We start from the raw sequence: 16,934 nt of genomic DNA, 5'->3' as shown, positions 1-16,934 counted from the left end.
CTTTGCATGTGTCAGCGTTGTCGTAAACATGCTGTATTGTGATATTTTGTGTTACCAAGATATGAAATTACCTCTATGAAGATAGAATCATTTTCCCTTATTGCCCAGCTGTATTGAGCTCCACTTTCTACACTGAAGAGGAGTGGATTCAGTGTGGTATCAGACTGAGAAATGACACAGGATGTCACATATTGGCCCAATATGACAGCTGTAAAGACTGGTCATCCAACACATAAAAGTTTCTCACAATGCTCTCTAAATTGACTTAGTTGCTGTCTGGAGGTCCTTTTCACACATCTTTATCCTTTCCAACAATTTTCATTGCACCAGCACACTTATCTTCTGTTTGCTTGTTTGTTGTACAAATTTGCATGATACTTCTACTAGTGTTTATTACGTTCCAACACTGATCATGCCCATCATAAGTCTCGCTCTCTTAACATTTTGCCAATTGCTTTTCCAGGAGGGATGTATCTTGTACTGGTTTTATCAAGAGTTTTTTTAATCAGATTGCGATTTTTAAAAAAAGTCTGATGTCTGAACCAGGGATTTTGGCTTGTATCATACCAGATATTTGATGTGATCATTATAAGTCCTGAACTGGCATCTGTTGCTGCTTTTACTTGAACACAGAATTAGTGCGAACATTTTACCCTTTTCAGTTTTGATGAGCAGTTTAGAACAGCATTGGCAGGATGTGGTTTCCTGCTCAATCTTTGCCCAGACATTACACCCCTCTACACTTAGCGAGGACATTTAATACATATAGATACGTGTTGAAAATAAGACAGCATTAGCAATTTACTGTGCTACAACTTAATGTTTTTGTCCTTGTGAGAAGAAATAGGACCTGTGCCAGATGCTGTTCCAACTCCACAGCACTCAGAGGTTCGTCTGCTGTTAGTGAATACAGACTGGACTCGGGTAGTTAAATCCTGCCGTCCAGCTTGTTCTGATACCAAGTGTGGAGACAGTATTTGTATTAAATCTCATGCTCTTTCCACATTTTTTCTTTAAGGGGTTTCATGTCTCTGTGTCTACACTCACTTTTCTTATAATAGCATTCTTATATAAATTGAGTTATGAAGAAAAATAAACTCTTCTCTAAATCACTTATTCAAAAAGAGAAAAAAAAATCTATAGTAGCCTCATTCATAAATGATTACCTTTGTGCAGCTCCTTTCTGCAGTTCTTCAAATTCGCTAATATCTGACTGGGACGTGTCGTAATAATAATGCAAGTACGCTGCTTTATGACTTGAAGATGTGCACGGCTCATTTCTGTGGTTTGGGAGTTTGGGTGTTTGCGCTGCGGTGAGCCACCAGCCATTTCACTTGTCCTGGCCACACATACACACACACACACACACACACACACAAATTTTATACCCTTACTGCCACGGCCATCGCCTGCCCACTGACTCCTGAGAGAAGGGTGGGAAACATCTTGAATATTTTATGAAGCTTGGGAACCCCACCTCTGTCTTCCCCACCCTGCACACCACCGCCGCTGTGTCCAGCAGTACACACACACACACACACACATACACATACACACCAGCAGAAAACAGAAATAATGTTTTAAATGCAATCATTGTCAGGCCCAAACAATGTCATTTATCAAGGGAGCATTTGGGACTGTATAATAAGTTTCACATTATTAATACAATTTTTCATCCTCTGTCAAGCCTATCTGATTTATGGCACGCGTGTGATCTAAGGTGATCATTGAATTACAATTCCAGTAATAAGAGAGAGAATGGACCTGGTCTTTTACTTCTGCCCAGTGAAGCACGCACACACACACACACACACACACACACACACCCACACCCACACACACAAACACAAACACAAAACCCTGGATAAACAGCCTCCAGTTGCAACATACAGCAATTACACACAACATACAACACAAGCACCCTATCTGTGTTTTAGCTTTTACCGGTCACACCGTGGAGCAAATTTGCGAAATATTTGCACGTTAAAGCAATATGCCAGATTTCTAATTTCAGTGAAAGAAAGAGGAGAGGGAAAAAACAAATGAACCTCAGCCCTGTTAATTAGATAAGGGACAAAGCTCATTATTTTGAAATGATATTGAGGCCCAGAGAGTAAATATGAGTGGCCTGTTAGGGGCTTGGTAATGGGACGGGAATGCACGTCGTTACAGGGCCGAATGATTTACAGCTAGATGCTCTCTGATGTATAGACTGTACCTTTTATTAAGTGGCTGTCGTTACGGTCACTGGCTCAGTCATTTCCCTCTGTGTCTAATCAAAATCCATATCCAGACAGCCCAGCACCCAGACCCAGCCGCTCCAAATGGGGGAAAGAAATTACGGGAATGTCTGCGATCCCTTCCCACGGCCACCTTCTCTACCCCCACCCCACCACCACCACCACCACCACCACCATAGCCCCAACTCACATTCAGCAAACGCTACTTACGATGCAGATTATATAATGTAACAAACAGTACCAACGAATAAACAAATAGAAACGTGAAATTCTTTTGAGGTAATTTGATAACAAAGACAGACTCCTATCATAACGCTTGGATCCAGTTTGAACAAGTATTTGCACTATTAGCAGTCCTGCTTTCGCTTTTATCAGATTAGCTTGTTGTTGAGGGCCCGGTGATCGCCGTCATACATCATCTTGTTTGATTTCTGTTTCGAGCGAATTTGGGTGGAAGCTGCTAATTGGATTGCAGGAGTCTAGCCCCGGTTAAAGATGGTAAACAGCAGAGCAGACTTGTCCCCCCAAACTCTCAGCCCCACAGGCTCCGCAAAAACGCCAGTTCTCCTCAGGATCGCCACAATTTATGACACATTTTCTCTGTATTCTTAAAAGATAATTAGGTTTATCACCCATTTTTCCCCCCTCTCAGCCCCCTTCCTTCCCTTTTGTGTACCTGAGAGCACACAATCGCAGCATAAAAACATAAATATTTCTGCAGCACAGCAGCGCTGGCAGGTGAGCCTAATGAAATTCTAGGAGTGTAATTTGATTTACGAGGTGCTAATGCGGCCTGATATTAGAGAGAAAAAGCTCTGATATGGCTGCCTTGTGCTGTATTTAAGGCCTATCAGAAGCCTGATAAAGAGCATCCTGTCCTCAGCACTGCGGCTGAGTTATTGTTGCAGATATTCATATTGATAGTAATTCTTCCCGACGCAATTTAGTGCCGGCAATATATAAATATGGAGATAATAGTTAATTTTGGTGGCTGCTCAGATTGCGACGCTTTAAATTCAACACTTACACACAAAAAAACTTTGAGCTGTGAAGCATCTGGACACTTTTTAAAGTGCCGTTTAAAGGATGTTTGCGGGGGTTGGGAAGAGGCCTTTGACCAAAACGTTGTCACACAAATCAGATTTCCAGTACTTTTCAGCAGCACGAAGCTTTTTGGAGCCCTTGATTTGCAGCTTTTTGGTTGAAGCATTTTGATTAATAGTCTGATATGCGTAAAAACCTATTAAGCTTTTAAATTAACCGAGTCTGGAAACAAGACATCGCACCAGTGTGCACACACACTCGGAGAAAGAGATCATTTGAGGGTGTTTTGTTCATGTTGTTTCATTCTCTTTTAAAAAAGTACTTCTTGTAATTCAACGTTTGTGTGTGCGCACGAAGTGTCAGTTTGTGTGTGTGTGTGTGTGTGTGTGTGTGTGTGTGTGTGTGAGAGAGTGTGTGTGTGTGTGAGAGAGTGTGTGTGTGTGTGTGTGTGTGTGTGTGTGTGTGTGTGTGTGTGTGCGTGTGCGCGCACGCTTCCCAGGCTCAAATTTAGGTCTGTGTGTTTCAAAGTGTGTTTGGGACCATTGAGCTATGGCTCATAATAAAAACAGGCAATAACAGGGCCACCACAGAGGGACCTGGCCTTTGTGCCTCCCTGCTCCCCCCTCGCTCCCGTCCATGCCACCTCCTCCTCCTCATGGCCTCTCCCCACCCCCTAAGTTATGGGCTGAATAACAGCGCAACAATATTAAGATAACATTTCCTGATTGTTTGTCAGGCAGGAGGCTCCTTCACCCCGCTTTCATCACGTCCACCGTGTTCATTAAATTGACAATTTGTATTTGCCCTACAGCGGGATAAACAGGAGCTTATCTGATGGGCCTGGTCTTTTATTATTTATTTCATTATCTTTTTTTTTTTCTGTTTTTTTCCTCTCCTACTCCCCCCCATTCCCCCCACCCCCCCCACCCCCCGGGATTGAAGGTAAACATAAATCAGCAGCAGCATCTCAGTTGTGTGCTGTTGTTTATATTGCAGTCATATGCAGCAGCGGTCCTCTCAGAGGAGGTTCATCTACAATATTCTGCAGACACATGTGGCCCCTTCATGGGGGTTTTAGCTGTTGTTTTGTGTGACGTGCTGGCTCTACGCTCCAGCAGGTCTCACTATGATATAACTCGATAGATACTTCACTTTTAAAATGCCCTGCTGTTGGGATAATTCTTGGACTTGTCCCTGAGAGATTCTGCTTCCTTCGGAGTTTGTCCAGTTGTTGTATCTGCTGCATTAGAACAGAGATGGTTGTCTGTGAATGCTAAACCAACACTATGCGGGAATCTGATTTGTGTACCCGCAGACCACATTGACTACACTTTCTAAAGCATTTCTCCTAAGCAGCGTGAGCGATGATGTTGCCCGTTTCGATATCTTAGCCCGGGAACAAGCCTGTCGTCGGTCGACATTGTGCAGGCAAACGAAAAATAACGAAGCCAGCATTCTTACTTAGGAAACACTTGTCCCAGAAATTTAATCTTTTCCCCATTTTTTCCCCAACACCCCCCCTTCTAATCAGGTTTCAATTGACTGCCATTGAAGGAAGAGTCTCTCCTCAGACACATGTATAGGTCCGAACCCAGTCAGACACCATTTAAGGCTTACTCAGTCTTCCTCCCAATATCTTGGAGAGCTCAGGGCCAAATGATTTAATCTTCATTCAGCTAATTTAGTCTGGATTTAAGCTGCCGCGTTGTCGAAGTGCAGAGTGATGGAGTCTGAAAACAGGATGAGAGGGGAAAAGGGAGAGGAGGGGAAAACGGAAGGAAGGAGGGAGGGAAACAGAGAGCGAGAGAAATAAAGATAAAGCGATGGAGGGAGAAAGAGAGAGACGAAAGGAGGGAGAGGAGAGGGGGGCTGAAGATGATGATCCATCCTGACCCTAGTGAATGCTGTCATGTTCCTCCCTCTAGGTAATCTCTCTCACTCACTCGCTATTTTGCATGTGAAAATGCTCTCCTGACAGTTGCATATCAGATAAATTTTCTCCCTTTTTTTCCCTTCGCTCCCGCCCCTCTCCCTTCACCAAATAAACAACAGTCTTCACTTTGAAGTTGTCTGTTTGTGTCAGTTTGGCTTGAGGCGAGAGTCGGCCTCTCTCTCTCTTCCTCTCTTTCTCTCTCTCTGTCTTTGTGTTGCAGCGTGAGAGCATCCCCGGCTTATTTCCTCTCACCGACCGGCCAACACAGAAAAAACAGGGAAGGAATCCTGAGCTGTGCAAAAAGGCCAACACAATTAATCCAGTCAATTAAAAAAACATGCTAATTGATTAATGTGATGCTCTAAAGCATAAAACCAAACTTGGAGTCAGCAGGGACATCGTGTTAGTTCATCCTAAAGCTACAACAGTGTCAGTGCGAGTCATATTTTATTTCTGATGCAGTGGGGGAAACATTTAAGTCATTTTTTCACCTATTTTTCCCTCTCTATCATGCATATTTTCCCTCTTTTTATCTAGAACACACACTCTGCAAGATCCCCCTCAAAGAGCACCACCTCACCACTTGGGGGCGATAGTGAGTGTGTGGTAATGAGTCATGTCTTCTTTTTTTTTTTTTTTCCCTCCAACCCCTGTAAGAGGTACAGCCACTGCTCCTGAGGGATTTCTATCACAATTAAGGCCAGTGTGGCCTGTGATGTTCTGACAGTAGCCCTATATGCCTCAACTGATGACAGGATCACACCACAGTATAGATATGGTAATGAGTGACAGTATAGACACAGTAGCATGCAGCTTTCTGAACATACAGGCAAGAGGCCCACCTGGGTCTTTGAATAAATCTGCACAGGATGTCAATCATGTCTTCTTGCTCCGTGATCAGAAGGAAAAAGAAAGGGAGGAGATGGAGAGATGCAGGAGAAAGAGAAGTAGAGATATAATGACTGGAAGTAGAATTTAAACCCAATGTATTCCCACTGTGGCTTCTGTTGATCACATATTAGCTCTACAATTTAAAACTGTTATATTTTGACTTTGGTTTGGTCTGTAAAGTGTTCATTTTCATTTTTAACCCGAAAAGCTGGGCATTCAAAGTGTGTTTCAACTCTGCAGGCAAAAACCCATGTGAAGGAAATGAGAGATCTGTGTGATTACAACTGTGTAATCACAGCATCTCCAAATCATACTTCATCTTAATGTATTATATTTATGTTGTGATTAGGCCCACATGAATGTAATTAAGTTATCATAACGTCAGCGGTCATTTAGTCATATTTACATCCAGTTTCCTTCACATGGGGGTTTTAGCCTGAGGAAGATCTGTGTCGAGTCGAAACACTGTGTGCAAGCGACTTTCTATTGTAGTTTGTGTCCAGTAACTTTTCTCACTGAAGTTTTGTGGACGTCCACACAACTATTTCAGTCAATTATAGCATGTATGTGTCAATTCATCTAGTTTTATAATAACACAATTTATTAGTATCTTTATGATTACCTCCTCTAGATGTTTTCGGTTCAGTTTGTTGTTTGTCTGTTTGTCAGCATGATTAGCGAAAAAGTACTGACCCGATTTACAAAGTTTTTAGAGAGAACATGCTGGCGATGAAATGAATCAATAGGCTCGGAGCATACAATTCTGATTGATCGGACAATTAAGGTTTGGCCTTCAATCGGAACCATTCTTTTACATCCGGGTTCCTCCATGGTCTTGAAAAATGTGCAAAAATATCAATTTAAACTCCCTAAAAATAGAGATACAACTGACAACTGACTAACTGTATGCATGTATTGAATATTTCAATATAAAATCATGCTCTTTCAGTAGCGTGGTAAACATACGTGTATGTTTCAGAGCAACACAGGCCATGTCTTATGTCCCTTGCTTCATTACATTTGGAAAGTTAGAAACCAAAGCCAGAGACATACACTCTCCATCCCTAAAAAAAAGAGAGAGAACATTCTCAGGCTGTGTTGAATTTGAAACAGGTTGCTTTGGCAGCATTTCTGAATATATTCTGGTTGTTTTGTTGGTTTTAAATTGACTTCTCGAAAGCATTATAAAATGTCTTCAGATATTTTATATTGGCAGACCTCTCCTACTCTCTCACTTTCTGTCTCGTTCTCCCTCCTTTATACACATGCATACACAAATTCACTCGACCTATCTCTCCCTCTCTCTCTTCCTCCCTCTCTCTCTTCCCTCTCCCTCCTACCTTTGGTGTGTTTTGCATGGTGCCTGGCTGTTTAGAGGCAGTATGCATATGTATGGGCGAGACGGTGGATCGTGACGGGATCTGACATGCGGGGACAAGATCAAAGCGCTCCATCTGATCCCATAAAAACAGACGCAAACCCTCCTCTCATCCTTACAAAACCCCCACTGATAGTCAACTCTGCCAGCCCTGACTCCTCCATCTTCTCTCCTCTTCTCCTGCCTTATTTTTCCTCTCTCGTTTTTCCCTCCATCCCAGCATGCTGCGTGCCCACGTCAAGGCCTGCCTGCCTGCCCGACTTTGCGATTACGCCCCGTGATAAACAATGGCCCGTTTAGCTCATAAAGCAGGAGTGTTGTGCATAATGCTTACAATAAAAGATAGCATCTCTTCACTCATCTTATTTACCTCTCCCACGGTGGCACGGGAGACGGGCTGTTCTATATAAATACCGCAGGGAGGGAGGAAAGGGAAGGTAATACAGATACAGACATACATCAGTTGGTCAAATAAAGTCTCTGCCAAGTCAGCTGATGAGAACAAGAGGAAAACAGGACTGTTTAAATATGCATTTGAGCTTACAGCCAGGTGATAAAGGCGCCATTTTAAAGCTGCTCCATTCTTTCTGGTAAGTGAGCTTAAAATGTCCTCTCAACTCAGCGTAGGATGACATCCATATCACATTTAGATTCATCTTTATGGAACATATAGATTGATATGGAAGCCAGAACACATTTTCTCTCTCCACCTCCCCATCTTTAATTCCCTCTTTTCCCTCCCTCCTTCTCATTCTCCTTTGCCCCCCTCCCTCCTTCCAGTAAGGAAGATGTATGAGTTTGAATTATTGATTCAGACACATGCTACATGCTGCTTGGAGTCATTATTTGTTCAGGTGAGTGTCATGCTGCTCGCTATGAAACAGATACCACGGGGATTAAGCGACACAATCAGGACTTAAAGACAGCCGCCCTCCCTAAAATAACATGGCCCTCGCTGCAAGACGAATGCTCCCCAAAACCCGACTTCATTTGTTTATGACTCGCACATTAGTCATTCTGTGCCTAAATTATAGAGCGGGGGTAAAGATTAATTCAAACACAGGCTTTTTCTATTGTTTTTACTTGCATGTGTTTCTTGAAGCCTAATAACACAGCAGATGAATATAGGTGCAAACATCCTACACATTGTAAAAAAAAAATACAAAATACAGCTTTTGTTGGGTGGTAAGTGTCTGTATGCAGATTATACGGATGTCCAGAGTAAAGAAAGAACAAAGACAAAACTTCATTAGTTGAGTAAAAGTATAGACTCATAGTCAAATATCACTCCAATGAAATTAAGTGAAGCTCCTTCACTCACGAGTTAGAGTTAAAGAACTGGAGTACTTGCTTTTAGTAATACTTAGGTAATTCAAATCACATTTTCTTTTTAATGCCCAAGCATATTTTTTATTGTTGCCTCAATACATTTACACAACCTCTTGACTCAGAAGTAACCGATGGAATGCACTGACTTGCTTGTGAATCTGTAGAATAGAAGGCTATGCAACAAAGCCTGTAGAAATGTCTATATTCAACACATTTGAATAGATAAAAGTCCAGGTGAATCGTTTTCTTTCTACTTGCCTGCAGCCTCTCAGCCCGCAGTTAAGTTTACAAGAATTTGCAAAATCTAAAGACACGTGGGTAACGCTTTATAATAAGGTCCTTAATAACCATTAATTAACAAGTAATAAGGCATTGTTCTCGCTTTAGATCCGGTAGTTGCAAAAAGCATAGTTAGCTTATAGTTAACTTATAATAGATGAGCAATAAAGTATATTTTAATATCAATAAGCAAACAAAATAAGATTAATAAAGGCATGGCAAAGACATAATGGGTGGGTTATGGGTGTTTGTAATGCCATTATTAACACTTATATAAGCTTATAAACACACAATAATGTTAATAAGCATCTTGTAAGGACTTACAAGGGCCTTATTACTTGTTAATTAATGGTTATTACAAGGACCTTAATATAAAGCGTTACCAACACGTGTCAAACTAAATTAAACAATAAGACTGCATACAGACTTAGCTTGTTTGTAACAAATGGGTATTAGCCGAGCAAGAAAAACCAAGCGACAGCTGATGAGGGACTGCCGAAAACGGAGCAGATTGAAATATTACTTTCTATATGTTTAAACATATTTACGTATTGATCAATTATTGGCTTGTTTTATTTAGAGCTTGACAGATATATCGGTTGACAGATATTACCGGCCGATATTATCCTATTAAAGGCACATCGGTATCTGTGTATATGCTGTTCAATATGTGGCGTTATGAAATCCTTTTTTACACAATAATGTATTGCAGCAAAACGTTGCTTGGTGTGATTAAAAAATAATAATAATAATAATGATAGTCAGCGTTTATTTAGCCATTTATTTCATTTTATTTTATCACTTTTCATTTAAAGAATTGGCTGACAATGTAATACACTGCTTTTAATAATGTATAACAATGTAAAATATTATTTAACAAAAGTTATATGTTTGAGAATGTAGCTCTCTGGGTTGCTTTACGGAGTGGTGCACAGTCTTCATAAAAAAGGTCAATTTTCATTCCAGCTCAAAAAATGTACTATATTGGCCGCCATATTGGTTTTTCAGATGAATTTTCCCCCTCTAAAATCAGTATCTGCATCGGTCTTTATAATCCCATATCGGTCGGGCTCTGGTTTTATTGCACTAACAGCCTTTAGTGTTGTTGTCTCTCTGTGTAGCTTACAAATGACACAAAGAGCAGAGGAGATGCCAAAAACAGTAAAACAACCAATAAAAGAACTGGTGATGTCAGAGCTTATCAACAGTACAGTCTTTAATTATTTAGCCCAATACAATATCTGTGTTTCAAATGCAGTGAAAGTAAGTAAAGTCGTAAGTTTCCCACACAATTAATATTCAAGTGAAGTACAGACACTCTAAAAATGCATTTAAGTGCAGGACTCAAATAACCCTTTTCTCTCTGAACAGGTTTTTGGCAGCATTCAACAAAACTAAACACATCAAACTTGATAAATCAGGCTTTTGCATTTATTGGATTAATACTGACTGAGAATCTAGCAGAGCTGATGTTGTTGATGTGAGCAGAGGTCAGAAGGATATGTTTGTAGAGACGTGTAGAACAAGGGAAGGTCTCATACAGGAGCTTTAAGAGAGAGGCGGGAGGTAAAATGTTGCTAACTGTTCATTTAGCCCTGGCTAAGTGGTCAGGGACGCTGGACAGGTGAACTCTATTCTCCCCACTGGCCCTGCGGGGTGTGTGTGAGTGTGTATGTGTGTGTGGACTGTAACAGAATTTCTCTAGTCCTCTGGGCCCTGGTGCAAAGCAGAGAATAAATGGTGGAGGTGGCAGGCCAGGACAGAAAAATCAATGCCTGCTTATACAGACATGACACACCAGCAGCCAACTGCATTCTGTGTGTGTTGTGTGTGTGTGTGTGTGTGTGTGTGTGACAGAGAGTGTGGGCATAGATGTACAGCGCACAGTCATACGGCCCTATGCTCTGTGGCTGTGAGTGCGAGTACCCAGCAACCCCCATTTCCTCTCTCACAGGGTAGATTGTCTAGCATTTTACGCCAGCTCTGGGATCAGTAAATAACTCTTGGTTTTTTTCCCTCCTCCTCCTCCTCCTCATTCCCCTCTGCCTCTCTTCTTCTGCAGGAAGTTTGAATGCCAGTTGTGCAAGCGCTCCTTCAGTGAAAAATGGGCCCTGAACAACCACATGTTACTGCACAGTGGGGAGAAACCATATAAGTGTGCCTGGCCGTCCTGCCACTACGCCTTCCTCAACCTATCCGCCATGAAGGACCACTACAGGACACACACAGGTGAGACAATGAGAGCAAGTAACCTCCACCATGAGCCATTACTGCTGTACTCCTCCATAAACACGCTGACTGACACTCTAAACTGCAAAATTCATGAGATTCGCTTTTTCTTTTTTTACAGGCAAATGGTGTTTTTATGAGTGGGAGACAAAAGGTTATTTATCAGGAAACACCATACTTGGAGCAGACAGAATGTCCTTTTTTTATTCTTCTATAGCTGTAGACTATTTAACAAAATGAAGTTTATGTGTTAAGTGTGAAAGTCTCACATTAATTATGAATCTTCACAGCTTTGTTTGAGAAAAAAAACATACACACGTTTTTGGCCGATAACAGCCATGACTTGTCCATCTGTAGTGATTTTCAACATCCAGAGAAAATCGAGAACTAGTTCTTGGCGGCCTTGCAGACACTCTTTGTCGGATGGTTACACCCTTACCTCCTGATCCCTATAGGACCATCACAATTCTATGATATTATATCAGCCAATTCTATTTGAACAAAAACAATTGGTAGCCAAAGTGAGAAGGGAAAAGATGTTTGGAATTAATGTTTGTTTTTGTTTTCTGCCATCCTCCAGACTTGTGTTGCATTATGAGGGAATTAGGTAGTGTGTATTCCCCAAATCCAACTGGTCGTCATGTGTATTTCCCCAAAATCCATCTGGTCACCAAGTGTGTCTTCCCCAAACCCAGCTGGTCAGCAAGTGTGTGTTCATCAAATCCATCTGATCCTCAAGAGTGTTTTCCCACATTGAAACGGTCCAGTGTCTGTTCCTCTGTGATGCAAAATGTGCTGAAAGGAACAATTGAATACAAAAAAAGCTTGATTAGAGGATAAATAAACATGTCATTTTGTATGAAAATCAGTTTTGAATATGCAGTGTTTTTTGTTTTTTTTAAAAGATTCCATCCTTCCCTTCCCTTTCTTTTCTGAACATACAGTACAGTACACTGTGGGACTGTACTGACTGAGTCGTGCTTTTTTACTTACTAAAAGCTTTGGATAGACAGATGGTGCGGTGGGCGGTGGGAGGATACTGTCTTGAATAATAGCCCCTCGATAGGAGCCCAAGTCAGGCTCTCTGAAAGTGTCTTTATGCTGCAGCCCAGCAGTTTCCCCTCGGCCTCAGTAATGTCCCACACACGGCTCCTTGATGCCCTTTTAAGTCAATGACAGAAGCAGCAGCAGCCAGTGGCCTGACAGCCTGACTGAGCGCTTGCAGGAGAGCCCTCCATCCGTCACGGGTGCCTGCTGTGTGTGCGCGCATGTGTGTGTGTGTGTGTGTGTGTGTGTGTGAGTGAGTGTAAGACTTGCTGGATGTTATTTTAAATGTGTTTTAACAGTGATGTAACGTCAAGGCGCCTCTGACATAATTAGACGTTTTATTTTCATTTGTTTCCAGCCCTCATCATTCCCCATCAGGCGGCTGGCGTCACACTGTCACCTAGCTGTCACCTGGAGAGGCGTAGGGTGGTGTGAGGCGGCGGTGTGTGTGTGTGTGTGTGTGTGTGTGTGTCTTTGTGCGAGTTTGGCATGAGGAAACGCAGACTTGAAGTGAATGAGTGAAGTGATTGAGATGGAAACAGGAAAGTGATGAAATAAGAGAGCTTGAAAGATCAAGGGTGACCGAGTATGAACATGTGAAAATAGAAGAATTAAAATTGAACCTGAAAGAAACCTCATTTTAGTGAGCGACAAGACCTGACTTGATTAGCAACACCCCAAAAAAGCTAACACAATTTGCTCTACCGTGACCCCCGACACTCCTTTGCCAGTTGTAATTGCTGCTGGGTTGGACGGTTAGCTACAGCTATACAATCATTGCAATCACATTCCAGCAGCCAACCTGACACACTGAAATATTATCTGCATGCGTGTGATCTGTTTAAAGGTTATAAATCGGCTCCTTCACGGCACTAAGATGCAATAGGAATAGAATAAGTAGGAGATTTTAAAGTTGAGCTAATCTTTCCTGGGAACAGAGCAGTCAGTAATGGCGGGGATGTGAGTTACTGTACGTGTGTGTGTGGGTTATGTAGAGGCTCACAGGATGATGACTAACTGGGGAGTTTGTACTGAAGCTGAGTGTAATGATACCCACATCTAGCTCATTATTTGGAACAGTAAAATTCAAAGTCACTTGGTGAAGAAAAACTCAAAGTGCTATCCCTCGACCAAGAACTTCACCACAGTGGCAAGTTTTAAATGAGTTGCTCTTTGTCAAGTGTGTATAATTGCTTTATAATCCCTTAAAACAACATTTCTAATCCTGTAGAACAGCAGCCAGTGTGATCTCACGAAATGCCATGAACCAGATTGAGTATAGGTTGAGCACTGAGATAAACAAGTTAACACATTATAAAGTAAATTATATAGCTACAAAATAGGCATTATGAACAATGCACCAGAAATACTGTCAGCGGTCTGCCTCAAGAACGCATGGCACACCATCAAGTTTTAGACTTTTTTACATTAAGGCAGTGTGCATGAATCTGCAGTAACTGAGATACACTGTGTATAAAGAGTATGGAGAGTTGTCAGTGCCCGATCCATCCCGACTGTGCCACTTTTAAGAGAGATAGGAATGACACAAGTTGATTCACTACTTAGCTATTTCCATCATCAGTTCTGGAAAACAACAAAAGTATGTGTTTAATTCATAAAGTTTTTGATTAAACACTTTTTGTCGTCTTCTGGATGCAGATAAATTAAGTTGTCCCCCCTTTTGTTAACGTAGCAAAGCTATCTGAAAACAGGAAACTAGGGACAGTTATCATTTTAGCCGTCAAATTGATTGATTTTTTTTTTTTCAAGCAAGTTTTGAAACCGATTGTTCCAAAAAAAAAAAATTTTAACATACCTCTGCCACCATTATAATAAACTGCATATATGCCATGTGAGAATGCAAGGCATAGCAACAGTAATTACTTTAAGAAGGGCAGGAGCACTTGACAAATGGTCAGTTCAGCAATAAGAACTGGATAAAGACAAAGTCAACAATAATTATTTTTGCACTTGCAACCATAACTAAATTGTAGCCAAACAAACACACCAAGAGTAAGGAGTAACTCACTGAAAATGTATCTGTCATCCTCCCATGGATTGCTGGTTGTGACATGCAGAGCCCCCCTCCCCAAAAAACTAAAAAAAAGTTAACACCTCGGCTCTCCTTCTCCTGCCTCTAACGGGATTCATTGTTCCTCTCTGATTTGTGTGTTTTTTATGTTAATCACTCCCTCCTCACAAACCAGTCGTGTCTGAGGGAGGGAGGGGGGGGCGGCTGTGGGGGATTCAGTGGTCGTCAGCCGCCAGGGTCATTTGTAACGGCTGATGAATGAGCGACTCAAATAAATAAATAAGTGCACTGCATCTGACCCACCCAGCTTTTCCCAGGCTCTTGGGCGTTGTGGGGGGAGTGGGGAGGGAGAGGAGGGGGGGGTAGAGGAAGGTTGAACACAGCGACAGGGCCACAATTGATTTCCTCATTGCTTCAGTTTGTCGCTTAATCTGGCGATATGCTGATAAATCTTCGCACTTTGTCAATTAATTTCCCTGAAAAATGAGACCCAAAATGGCGAGCACATCAATACAGCAGCGGATTCCGTGTCAAAAATTAAGCGGTAAAATTAATTGCCCTCCCATCCGCTCCTGCTAAAACATAACTAATGAGGGAGGCAATTATAGCTGCATGCAGACGCCTCTGGGGTTATTTAAAACACACACACACATACATATATATATATTTTTTTTCTTTCTCACACACATGCAAAGAGAGGTTGTATATTTTGACTTCAAAGTTCTTTTATTGTCTCGCAATAAGGCATATTTAATTCCAGTAAGGGTTGGGGGGGTTGAGGTGTATCATGGGAACAAAAGAGAAGAAGCGATGAGCCAATATTCAAAGAGTCAAAAAGTTTAAGGGCTCTCAGTGCAGATGCATTAGCAGGAAATGTAGTTTTTAGGGCATTTTAGTGTCTGACGTCAGTACTTATTAGTCTTGTATGCTTTTAAACAGATGTTGTGACTTATGGCTTGATTGGTGTTTGTTCAGAGTTTAGAGTAAGAACAGAGTTCAATTTAGAGTACACTTAAGGTTGAGGCTGGTTTCTGGGTTAATGTTAAAGGATAAAGTTTAAAGTAAGTTATTTATGTTATTCATGTACAGATAAAAGGTAGAGGTTAAGGTGAATTGAATGAATGAAGTCAATGCAAGGTGGTGTTGTGGGGTCAGTGCTGCTTTAGCCAGCCCCCTCCTCCGGTGTTGACAGCAGCACGTCACTCTTGTACTACCCCTACCTCGCTGTCCCCACCCAGGTCCTCAGAGGGCTCACCGCCACAGACCAGCAGATGAAAAGCACACATGTAATTTATCGCCAACGTTTCCTCCTCAAGAATAATTGTGGCGACCGCGGCTGGTAGCAGGGATCGATGGCTATGGATTTTTCTGTGGTGGGGTCTTGTAGCGTTGGGTGTAATGAGAGATGGAAGGGAGGGAGGAGAGGAGGGGAGCAGTGGAGGAGGGACCAGTAATAGTGAGAAAAGGTCTGACCAGATCCTTAGTAACTATTACAGAGTGTAGACACACAGGAAGGAAGAAGACTTTTTTTTAGCTGTTTTTTTGTTTTGCATTAAGAATGCTAAAACATATTTTCTCTCAGTGAACGATGGTTCAATGTGAACATAGAATTATTCGCTAAAGTTTGAACAGGAACTTCACGTTACTCATCTTTGTTTTTGTCTGTGCGGATCTCACAGGTTTGTAGTGGGCAGGGCTGAGACACAAAATACACAGTTAACCAGTCAGGATTTTACCATATTTGAATTAAAATGCGACAACAGTTTTTTGAAAAAAATCTGCCTCCTGTGATTTGGATATGTACTACTCCTTACCATGATTTTTATAAAATTTCAATAAATTTTGCTTCCCCAGTTTTTATGTCTCTGTACCAGCAATAGCCGTGGTTGGAGGCATTATGTCTTCAGGTTGTATGTCCATCTGTCTGTCCTTTTCTCGTGAATGTGATATAGGAGAGGGAGGGAGTTTCTTCAAATCTGGCACACATGTCCACTTGGACTCAAAGATGAACTGATGAGATTTTAGTCGTCAAAGGTCAAGGTCAACATTGTTGTCACGTGATATATCAAGAACGCATTATTAGAATTTCTTCAAATTTGACAAAAAAACCTCCACTTGGACTTAGGCATGAAATTAATAAAATTCAAAGGTAAAGGTTACTGTGACCCCACAAAACACATTTTTGGGCATAACTTAAGAATTCATACGCTAATTATAACAAAATTTCAGACAAATGTCAAATAGGATAAAATGATGGCATTTCATATCCCAAAGTTGAAAGGTCAGCTTTACTGTGACATCAGAATGTCTTGCAAAAACACTTTTCTGGCCATTATTCAACACTGGACAGAAGGGGAGATTGACCATATTTCACATTTGTTCAGATAGCCCTCTTGAAAGTGTGGGGATTGTATAGATCTTCTGTGCTGAAGGGTTGAAGATGTTCGATGCATCTTCATTTTTCAAAAAAAATACACTGCATACCTTTTATTAAACTCCTTCAGAGGCTCCACTATATATATGTATATATAT

General features: G+C 41.5%; 1 protein-coding gene across 2 annotated transcripts in view; it reads left to right on the top strand.

Annotated features, from left to right (window-relative positions):
- znf407 (zinc finger protein 407) overlaps positions 1–16,934 on the top strand; it is a 163,162-nt gene that overhangs the window by 86,161 nt on the left and 60,067 nt on the right. For both annotated transcript variants that reach the window (XM_059339677.1, XM_059339679.1), the window contains one exon: positions 11,157–11,323. In XM_059339677.1, the coding sequence (XP_059195660.1) occupies positions 11,157–11,323 (167 nt within the window). The remainder of the gene's footprint in view (positions 1–11,156; positions 11,324–16,934) is intronic.

This window comes from Centropristis striata, chromosome 8, assembly GCF_030273125.1.
Source record: "Centropristis striata isolate RG_2023a ecotype Rhode Island chromosome 8, C.striata_1.0, whole genome shotgun sequence".
NCBI lineage: Eukaryota > Metazoa > Chordata > Actinopteri > Perciformes > Serranidae > Centropristis > Centropristis striata.
The sequence above is the reverse complement of the archived record's forward strand: the minus strand, read 5'-3'. Positions and strand labels throughout refer to the sequence as shown.